General features: G+C 29.3%; 1 protein-coding gene and 1 long non-coding RNA gene across 2 annotated transcripts; both read left to right on the top strand.

Annotated features, from left to right (window-relative positions):
• On the top strand, positions 1-1,213 carry LOC131617128 (uncharacterized). Its single transcript, XR_009288439.1, has 5 exons — positions 1-219; positions 324-369; positions 464-578; positions 688-755; positions 983-1,213. It is a non-coding gene; the product is annotated as an uncharacterized LOC131617128 (long non-coding RNA).
• Positions 1,214-5,396: 4,183 nt separating this feature from the next.
• Positions 5,397-7,991, top strand: LOC131617126 (F-box/LRR-repeat protein 13-like). The gene is made up of 5 exons (XM_058888491.1): positions 5,397-6,162; positions 6,254-6,695; positions 6,784-6,933; positions 7,024-7,317; positions 7,389-7,991. Exons 1-4 carry the CDS (start codon positions 5,720-5,722, stop codon positions 7,294-7,296), a joined length of 1,308 nt encoding a protein of 435 aa, XP_058744474.1. The 5' UTR covers positions 5,397-5,719; the 3' UTR covers positions 7,297-7,317; positions 7,389-7,991.
• The last annotated feature ends 3,461 nt before the right edge of the window (positions 7,992-11,452 follow it).

The following is an 11,452-nucleotide window of genomic DNA, read 5'->3' as shown; positions in this document are numbered from 1 at the left end:
TCCATAATTTGTTTCTGTTTCTGTTTCTCACTCGAATCTTTTCTCTCCATATTCCATTCAATTGCATAAGGTGAAAAACAAACCATGGAGCACGGTTGCGACATCAGATTCACGAACAACAATTTGCGGATCCGTCAACAAGCTTCCATTCGCACACTGATTGCTGATCGGTTTTGCTTGAATGGGAAAATAGAGGGAAACAATGTTGGAATTTTGAAGGTGAGATTAATTTAGGTATGAATTGGTTCGTTGATTTATTGTTTTTCTTATTTGATTGTGTTTGTGTTTTTGTTATGGTGCTATCCCTTTTTTTTTTTTTGCAGAGTAACTGTGGATAATTCTTCCAGTAGAACAACCAATTTGATAAAGGTTTGAAATTTAAACATTATAAGGTCTTAATCTTTGTTAATTTCAGAAGGGTCATTTTGGTTTCCCGATTATTTTGATGTGAATTGTGTGGTAGGTTGATAGTACTAATAAGCGTGGAAGTTTGTTGGAAGTTGTTCAAGTTCTTACTGATAAGAATCTCATTGTTAGAAGAGCGTATATTTCATCTGATGGAGAATGGTTTATAGATGGTATAATATAATCTTTACAATAATTCTTGATTTCTCATCAATTAATTGGTTAATCACCATTGATTTTTTTATTAAAAATGTGTTTTTTTTTTCTGTTGATGATTTTCAGTTTTTCATGTTACCGATCAAAATGGGAAAAAGTGTCTTCAAGAAGATGTTGCTGACAGAATTCAACAGGTAATAGATATGTGTGTAATACTAATTTGATATTAGTTTTTGGTTTAGCTTCTGTTTAATTTTCATTCAAGCTGTGCTCTGTGTTGCAACTCTAGAAGGATTTGGGTTTTTAGTAATAATAATTGATATTAACTATTTACCAAACTAATTCTTTTCACTCTGTATTGAATTGTTTATAATCACGATTGTTATTTGTTGATGATGTTGTTGTCGTTGATGATTGGTAGGAAATGGCGACTCCAGTTGAGCTTCCAAACAGGATAAGAGCGGAAGGGAATCATTATTATTCCATGTGCAACACCCGAAGGACTTGGATGTGCAGTTCCTCCAATTATGGCTCTTCTTTTATACTTGATGTAAGCTCTTTTGGTTAAAGTTTTTGTTGTTTATTGTTTCTTTTCTTTCATGGATCAATCCACATCAAGGCTCATTTTGATTTCTAATCTCCCAGTTTTCAATTATAAGGGTTCTCAAAGGTAAATATAAATACTTAAGGTATACACATTCTTTACTAAAATTCTTTACTTAAGGTGAATGAGTTCCCTAAATCATCAGTATTGCCAAATGCTTCTGATGGTCACACTATAATTCCAGATGAGGATGTTTTTGTTGCTAATTCAACTTCAATTCCAAATGATATTCTCAAGCAGATCTGTCTTAATTTTCAGGCTTTTCAAATGTCAATCATGGGGCTGTGATTCAAATCTAACAGTAGTACGTTTTTTTGTTTTCAATTGTTTTCAGGATTTTTAAACATCAATCCATTGGTTCCAGATTTTAACAACAGTTACAGTAATTGATGAGTTTAACATACTCATTCATTTACCAATACTCAAATATATAAGTGAGTTGGTTCCTGATTACCTGCCGCATGTGCCAGATTTGCATATGATAGTACAACAAACTAACAGTAAAGGAGATACAGAACGCGTTTGAGAATCGTGTTGATGCACTTAGAACTTTGCGGGAGCTTAAATTGCTTCGATATCTTCATCATAAGAATGTTATTGCTTTAAAGGATATTATGATGCCTGTTCACAGGAGTAGTTTTAAGGAAGTTTATCTTTTGTATCAAACAGCCAGTGGCAGCAGATTTGCCGCCCTTTTTGAATTTTTTATAAGTTGTGCTACTGATGCTGTTGCGATTGCTTCTTTCTCTACTGATGCAATTTTGTTCCCGTTTTTGTTTATTGATGTCTCTTTTCTATTGCTTGAGTGTTTTGGTTTGCATGTTTTCAGCTATGGTGGACACTTTCAGACTTGGTGGACACTTTCATTATGTGGGACAAGGAATAAAAAATTTCAGTAAAGAGTGAAACGGAGACATGTAATTCTTTTCCAACTGCTTTAAAACCAAGGGTAAGGGTAAGAACTTAGAACTATACACGCTCCATCTCATTTTATGTGATTTTTGGTTGATTTGGTTTTCAACACATTATGATGTATCATGTGTTGCAGGTATCAAATATCCTAATAGAACCTACTTCAAGAAGCAATGTAGTTTCTAACAATCATGCAGCAATGACCGGACTAGGTTCTTCCACTAATAGCAGTAAGAGAATTTCATCGTCACGAGGTCCATCTCCAGTTACTTCAAGATCTTCGACTCCATCTGGAAGGTCGTGCGTTCTCAGTGGCATATTTGAATAGCAGGAATTGTATTTTGAAATCTTGAGAAAGAGTGCAAAATCTATTTCTTTTTTCCTGTTTTTCGTTTATGAATAGAATGTCTGTTAACACATTAGTTGATTTCTGTGGCTTAATAATGCTTAGGCTGTTGGAATTGAGGACCAGAGAGCTTTTATATGTCCTGCTAGGAAATCTGTTGTAGACTTTTTGCAAGAAGTAGCTTTATAACATTTCTACAGTCTACGTGAGTATGACATAGGAATAAGATTTGACTATTAAGCATTGGTTGTATTGAAAATGTTACAGGTGAGGTGAAGATCAAAATTGTGATATGATCAATTTTGATTCATCTAAAAGGCAAGTGATTTATGGGCTCTTATTATTTTAATAATTATTAAATTAAGATAATTTTATATATTTTTAGGAAATTTTAATTTTGGAAACAGTTTATGTAAACATTCAATGTAAAGATTTTTACATCATTGTTAATTATGAATCATCAAATAATTATAATATTTAATTTAAATATATTTAAATGGTTCTTGAATGGTCAATTTAAATAATAATAAAAAATTGAATAGAAAACTTTATAATTTTTGTAACAGAATAATTTATAGTATATTTATAAAATAAAAAATATTATATTGAAATTGATTTAAAATAATTGACTATTGAATTAAATTTATATTGGATTGATTTGATCGCATTTGGGTCTTATATTTTATGCGATAGAATGGTTGAACCATGAAATAACATTACAACAGTGTAATTAGGAACATTGATTAAAAAATTAATTTAAATATAACTTATGTTACTTTATGACATAACAATAGAAATAAATTCTCAACTTTAGATTCTTAATATTATTAATTTATTCTTAAAATATAAAAAATTTAATAGATACATTTTAATAAACTATTTATATTTTAAAATATCAATAAATAATATAAATATAATAAATTTATTTATTGATACTTACTTTTTTCAATTATGTAAAATAAATTAATTGATGTATTTAAAGTAATCTTTATTTTAAAATAATAGTTTTTTTAATAAAAATATTAAAAGTAATAATTTATTTTATAATATTATTACCAATAGAGAATTAGTTGCATTTTTTTGTAGATCATGGTAGAACTTGCATTTTTTAGTTGCATGAGTTTGATTCTATTTGACATTATTTTCCAACTTGCATTTTTAATTAATTTTTATAAATTAAATGAATAATAAGATATAATTATTTAAATATTTATTATTAAAAATTTTCATATAATAAAAATCACATTATTTTTCTAAAACGATATATTTAAAAATAATCTTTTATAAAAAAAATTCAAATAACATTAAATTTAAATAATATTTTAAGTTTAAAAAAAATTAGAACAAAATAATGAAATATTAAGATAACTTTATATATTTTTAAGAGATTTTAATTTTGGAAACATTTTATGTAAACATTCATTGTAAAGATTTTTACATCATTGTTAATTATGAATCATCAAATAATTACAATATTTAATTTAAATATATTTAAATGGTTCTTGAATGGTCAATCTAAATAATAATAAAAAATTGAATAGGAAATTTTATAATTTTTGTAACAGAATAATTTATAGTATATTTATAAAATAAAAAAAATATTATATTGAAATTGATTAAAAATAATCAAGTTGACGATTGGGTTAAATTTATATTGGATTGATTTGATCGCATATGGGTCTTATATTTTATGCGATGGAATGGTTGAACCATGAAATAACATTACAATAGTGTAATTTGGAACATTGATTAAAAAATTAATTTAAATATAACTGATGTTACTTTATGACATAAGAGTACAAACAAATTCTCAACTTTACATTCTTAATATTATTAATTTATTCTTAAAATATAAAAATTTTAATAGATACATTTTAACAAACTATTTATGTTTTAAAATATCAATAAATAATATAAATATAATAAATTTATTTATTGATACTTACTTTTTTTAAATTATGTAAAATAAATTAATTGATGTATTTAAAGTAATTTTTATTTTAAAATAATAGTTTTTTTTAATAAAAATATTAAAATTAATAATTTATTTAATAACGTTAAATAACTTTTTTATTTTTAACATGCATCACATAACTCTTATTGTCTATATTTTATTAGATAATAATTATTAGCGGAAACACAGAGTTATCGATAAAATATTGAATATTAAAGAGAACACGAAGTTACTGATAATTTTTTTAAATATTAACAGAAATATTAAGTTACTGATAAATTTTTTGAACATTAACGAGAACAAATTTGAAATATTAACGAGAATACGAAGTTATTGACAAAATATTGAAATGATAAATATTAATGGGAACATGAAATTACTGATCAAAATATTGAATATTAACGGGAACAAATTTAGAATATTAACAACAATACGCAATTACTGATCAAAATAATGAATATTGACGGGAACAAGGAGTTAGTGATCAAAATAATAAATATTAACGGGAACATGAAGTTACCGAATAAAATACTGATTATTAATGAGAACATGAATTACTGATCAAAATATTGAATATTAACGGGAACATGAAGTTACTGAATGAAATATTGATTATTAACGGGAACAAATTTTGAATATTAACGGGAACACGAAGTTACTGATCAAGATAATAAATATATTAACGGGAACATAGAGTTATTGACAAAATATTGAATATTAAAGAGAACACAAAGTTACTGATAATTATAATATTTACGTTTAGGATTAATGAAAGGTTACTAAATAATTATAATATTTACGTTTAGGATTAATGAAAGGTTACTAAATAATTATAATATTAACGGGAACATAGAGTTATTGACAAAATATTTACGTTTAGGATTAATGAAAGGTTACTAAATAATTATAATATTTATTTGTTAATTTAAATATTGAGGGGGATGCAATTACTTTTATGTTCCCCTTTATCAGTCTCAAAATGGTGATTAGATGGATAATTAAAAGATTTCATATGTCTTCTAGATTGTTATTACCAGAACCATTTTTAATTTAAAGTTTAATTGCTATGCATCTAGCGTAAAGAAATTTACAAATGTATCATGACTATTCAATTGTATTATTTAAAAAAAATTAAAATAAAAATGAAATATTATTAACTTATCAATAATTGTCATTAAGTTAGAGTAAGAGTGTAAAACTTCTTCCCACTGCATTTCAAATAAATTCTTTAATTTAACATTAAAATCTACATTATGTTTGGCCGGGCATATGCTCCTCTCTCTTAACTCATTACCTAATCCTAAATCCCCCGTTCCTCTTCCAATCTCCCCACATTGCTTCAATGGAAGAAATCGATAGGATAAGCACTCTACCGGACTCAGTGTTGCGCAACATACTATCCTTCCTTCCAACCAAAACATGCGTGAATACAATGAGTCTCGTCTCTCGCAGATGGCGCTACCTCTGGGAGCATCTTCAGGTCTTCGATTTCCACCTCAAATACAACCAGCGTACCATCGACAAAGGCAACGAGTTCCATAAGTTTGCATTTTTTGTGAACTCCGTGCTCTCTATCCGTAGGTCACCCGACATTCGAAAGATGAGCCTCTCTTGCGGTCAGCGCCAACTCGATGATTTCTTCTCCAACTGCCTTGACTCGTGGATACGCACCGCCGCTGGACCCCACCTCCAGGAACTGCATCTTGCCCTCTTTTGCATGGACAAATATTATGACTCCGTACTTCTCTCCTGCTTATTTAGTTGCCCTAACCTCTCCTCCCTCAGGCAAGCCAATCATTCTTTATTATTTTTTCTTTTCTTTTCAAATTGCTAACGTAGATGGTTGAATCTGATGTTATGTGCTTATGTATCTCAGTCTCTGTGGTGATATTGAGTTGCTATCGCCAACTTCGGGGATTTGCTTACCATCATTGAAGAAGCTGCAACTAGACATTCGTAATGTCAAAGTGAATTTGTTGGATGTTCTACTCTCTGGGTGCCCCAACCTTGAGATGCTTGAACTTTCCATTGCTCCTATGTATTTGGCCGATCTTCACGTGCCATCTTCCTTAAAGAGGTTGATATTCACCGTTGAGGGTGATGCTGGGGTTTGCCTTGAAATAGACACGCCAAGACTTCGCTACCTCAGCCTCACCCGTGTCAAATTAGGAGAAGGAATTGGCAACTTGGGTAAAGTAGATGAAGCATTTCTTGATGTATTTTCAAATCCTAAAAATAATTCTATTGATCCTTTACTCAATCTCCTTCGAGAGCTCTCTGGAATTAAACAACTAGTGCTGTGTTTATCAACAACTAAGGTGAGCCAAGCTTTCATTTTTGTATTATATTTAGTTTTATACTAATATTGTAGCATTAACCACTTGTTGTTTGTCTGCGTACTAGCAGTGGCTATTTTCTGTCCCTCCTAAAATTCTCCCAGAATTTCACTATCTGCTTCGACTAGAGCTCATTCTACCTTCCTTTAGCTTCGGTTTTCTAATGAACTTGCTTCAGAGTTGTTCTATACTTCAAGCTCTCATAGTTCAGAAGGACAAGGTAAGTTTAATTGAAGCTCTGGGTTTGGCGTTTATATGTGTTAGTTATATGTATTTGCTTTCTAGTTGAAATATCTCTTGTTTCCTACAGCGTATGCTATTTCCGCATTTATATGGCTTTGAGGAGGATCCTGAAAGTGTTCCTAATTGTCTTGTGTCCCACTTGATCTTTATTCACTTAAAGGGATATTCGAGTGAGATGAGATTTGCTAGCTATGCTTTACGAAATGGACTTGTTTTGAAGACGATGCTTATTTCGGATTTATTGTTAAACCAAAAGGATAAGTGGGAGAAGTATCTAATTCTGAAAGAATTTTCAGATATACCAAAGGGCTCTGCCAACTGCCAACTTAAATTTGATTGAGTTCTATCTCCTCTCCTTAAGGTTAGTTATTTTTGAAGTCTTCACTTCATTATTTGGGATGAACTTATAACATTTTTCGCATTGTTATGTAGTGTGCTTTCCGACGAAAATGCTGGCTTCACTAAAAAGGTGACATTGGAAGTATAACATATAAGTATAACAAATCTCTCTGAAAGTGGCATTGGCTCTGTTGCTATGTTTTTCTGTTGGTAGACTAATATCAGAACATGGTAAACAATGTTTATAGCAAATGCAGAAATATGGGTTATTGGGATAGTTCTTGAAAATGTTGTTTGCTTTTTTGTACAAGCTAATTTGCAGAAGTCTAGCAGTAGCACATGATCTTTCTTGATATGATGTAGAGAACAACTCCTAATGCAGATTTATTGATTGTATTTTCTTTGTGGCATTGTTGGATTTTAAAAAGTTTGTTTTTGTGGCTGATGTTTTCCCAAAATTTCTAGTCCGCAAATTTCTAGAACAAGATTAATGTTGCATTTTCCTCCAGGAAATAAATTAATTAGGCAGAGGAAAATGAGTCAACTCATTAAGGGTTTCTGGTCTTTTCGTTTTAATTTTAAAAAATAGTTTTTTTTTGTATTTTTAGAAATGATTTTTTAAAATATTATTAGTTTTTTTCAATTGGTTTTTTTAATTGAAAGACCAGTTTTGTAGAGACTTTGTTTTAAAAATTATCCATTAATTTTAGAGTGAAGATCTATTTTGGTTCTTTACAAAATTTAATCGGATCATTTAAAAAATATCTTTATGTTTTTATCACTAGGCCAATGTAAATTCTTAACAAGTAATTCTCATGATTTTTACTAATATTAATAAATTTGTAGAGAAATTTTTACCTATATCAATTTCTATTATTAGTAAAGTGACTATCATTTATCATTAGATAAATCAATTTCTATTGAAGAAAATTGACTGTCATTTAATTTGAAGTTGGTACAAATTTTGTATTTTTTATTAGAAATCATGAGAATTACTTATCATAAATGTACATTGATCTAGTGATAAAGACGTAAGATGTGGTTTAAAAGATCCGAATTCATTTTATATTATTAATTTATATTTTATATTATTAATTTATAATAATAAAATCTAATGTGACAGTTCAGTCACAGTTTAAAATTTAAAAATTAAATTTGAAAAAGATATTGGTTAAATTTTGTAAGGCATTAAATCAGATTTATTTTATTGAGAAAGACTAATTTAGGTTGTGTAATTTTTGTGAATGACTAATTTGGGTTGTGTAATTTTTGTGAATGACTAAAATGGGTCTTCACTCTTAATTTTATTAAAAATTTATAAGTAATATTTTATTATTTATAAATATTTTATTTATAAGTTTCTTTAACATGCATGTTTTAGGGCATAAACAAAATCCACAATTTTTTATTCTAGCCTACGGCTGAGGCCACGCAAATTTTTTCATGTTCAAAGATTTCCATATACATTATGAATGGAATTAAAAAGAGTGAAATAAATGATAAACGTTATAATTATGATTTTTTTAATTTATTTTAGAGACTAATCTCTACACGTAAAAATATTCAATTATATAAAAAGAAGAATGTATGTGATAAGAGTATTTGCATTATTTTTTCACTTGTGAACACTCGCTTATAGGAAAACAAATAAGTGAACATTGTTTTTAAGGGTCTGTTTGGTTGGGGGTAGATGGAGGAGAGGAGAGGGGAAGAGAGGGAATATTCGTTAAAAATCCACCACAAAATTTTAAAGAGTTGTTTAATCTTCGACATTCGTCTTTATGCAATGCAATTGAAAGAGCTTTTGGTGTATTGAAAAAAAGATTTTAAATTTTATCTAATTCAACAGAGCCAAATTATGGAGTCAAAGCTAAAAAAATTAATCATCTTTGCATGTTACATTCTTCACAATTATTTAATGAGTGTAGACCCGGATGAAGACCTTATAGCAGAAGTAGATGCTAAACTTGCAAATCAAAATGTATCTCATGACAATCATTAAGGTTCAAGAAGTGATAGAGATGAACTTGCTATGGGTGGGGTTATAAAAGATAATGTAGCACATCAAATGTGGTTAAATCATCAAAATAATAACTTAGCTTAAAGAATCTGACTTGTATTTTATATTATTATTTTTATGTTTGTTGTTCCTTGATGAAGTAGTACCAAATTTATTATGGTATTTAGTATGATATTGCAACTTTTTGTTAATTATATTTATTAACTTTGTTGTGTTATAATAATTTCTCGTTTTCATAGTTTATGGCATCGAACAAGCAATTACCAATTAATAATGGTAATTCTGGAACTTTGACTTGGAATAGAGTCATGGATGATGCTCTTGTTGATGTTTTTATGCATCAATATGAAAAGGGGAACAAAGTCAATAGTACATTCACTACATTAGCATATGAAAATATTGCAGCTGAACTCCGTGCGTTGTTTGAAAACAAAGTTGACAAGGTGAAGATAAAAAATCGTTGGAAAACTTTGAAAAAAAAATTCACCGAATATTATGACATTCTTAAAGGTGGTATGAGCGGTTTTTCTTGGAATTCAACCACACAATTATGGGATGTCGAGTCAGAAGTTTGGGATGCTCTAATTGAGGTAACTTTTGATGAACTTTTTGTATTTTAAATTTTTTTATTATTAAATAATTGCATAACTTTTATTAATCTTAGATCTTTTATTTATCATAATTTTTTCAGTCAAAACCAAAAGTATCAAATCGGAGAAATGTACCACTTCCAAATTATGAGAAGATGTTGATACTGACCTAACCGGGCTGATGAAGAGGAATCTGGAACTTTAAAAGAGACAAGAAAACAAAAGTCATCGGTCACCAATGAAGACTTTGTTGAAACTATTCAAGATATTGATGGCCATGTTGCCCGAAATGAGGTGAATTTGGAAAACTTTGATGCTACTTATGATTTTTCTGTACCTGAAACACAATCACCAGATCCTTTTAGTGGTAGTAAAAGGAAGAAAATGAAAGTAGTTAAAAACAAAGATACAAACAACGATATTACTGAACTTCAAGAATCAATTGTCTTGGTTGAAAATGCACTAACATAAGGAAATGCTGCAATACGAGAAGGAAATGAAATAATGAGAGAGCGTCAGAAACATGATTTGTCTCCAATTTCAGGGGAAGAAACTTGAAATTTAATAAGGGAGTGTGGATGTGATGCAAATTTATTGCCTCAGATATATTGCACTGTCATGAAAGATGCTGACAAACTTAGGATGATTCTCCAGTGTCCACTTGAACCACACAAAGCAGTGATAATGCAAATGGTCTTTGGCTCATCTGATTGATCATATTCTAATAGCTTTACAGTTTTTATGAATATTTTATTTAAATTTAATATGTTTATGAATAATTTGTTTAAATTTAATATGTTTCTAGATATTTTGTTTACATTTGAGGGGTTTATGAATTATCAAGTTTTTATTTGGTGAAATTTACCCAAAACTATTTTTATTTAGAATTATTTTTACTAAGTACAAATGACAATATTTGTAAGGATAAAAAGGTAACTTAATTTTAAAATCCTCTCCCCTCCCCTCCCTTCCCCTTCTTTGAACCAAACATATATTTAATTAAATTCCCTCCCCTCCCCTCCATTCCCCTCCCCTCTATTAAATTCCCTCCTACCCCCCCCCCCCCCTCCCCTCCGTTGAACCACCCTAAAAGACTTATGAGATTCACATTGAGTTTAAATAGTTTTATGATCTTTAAATTTAATTTATGTTTCACTTTATTCTATTAGTTAATAAACATTACCTTTAAATTCTTCAAAAATATTTATGCGAGGTTATACAACAATTTATACAAAGTTACATCAATAGATGATCACATAAATCATATTAATCAAGGTCGACTCAAAATAGGTTTCAAAATATTTTTGGAGGTTTTGTTCTTCTTGAGTTGATGAGCGTGGTAGTGGCTCATTTATTGTTGGTTGTGTGGTATGAATTTCTTGGATTGGAATCTTCTCCTGCTTCTTTCCTATTGCCGAGCATTCTGCTTAAATTTCAACGATTCATTGATGATTTTTCTCTCTCATACAAATTTTTTCTTTTTATTTAGTTCTTCCTTGTAAAATTCCAGCCCTGAGACTAGCACAGGAGGGGCCGCAACACCATTT

This window comes from Vicia villosa, linkage group LG7 (assembly GCF_029867415.1).
Source record: "Vicia villosa cultivar HV-30 ecotype Madison, WI linkage group LG7, Vvil1.0, whole genome shotgun sequence".
NCBI classification, from domain to species: Eukaryota; Viridiplantae; Streptophyta; class Magnoliopsida; order Fabales; family Fabaceae; genus Vicia; species Vicia villosa.
Note: the sequence above shows the minus strand (reverse complement) of the source record. Positions and strands in the feature narration are given on the sequence as shown.

Coding starts and splice junctions, on each gene's coding strand:
- LOC131617126 (XM_058888491.1), top strand. CDS start 5,720: ATGGAAGAAATCGATAGGATAAGCACTCTACCGGACTCAGTGTTGCGC. Junction 6,163..6,253: donor CCTAACCTCTCCTCCCTCAG/GCAAGCCAATCA, acceptor TATGTATCTCAG/TCTCTGTGGTGATATTGAGT. Junction 6,934..7,023: donor TCATAGTTCAGAAGGACAAG/GTAAGTTTAATT, acceptor TGTTTCCTACAG/CGTATGCTATTTCCGCATTT.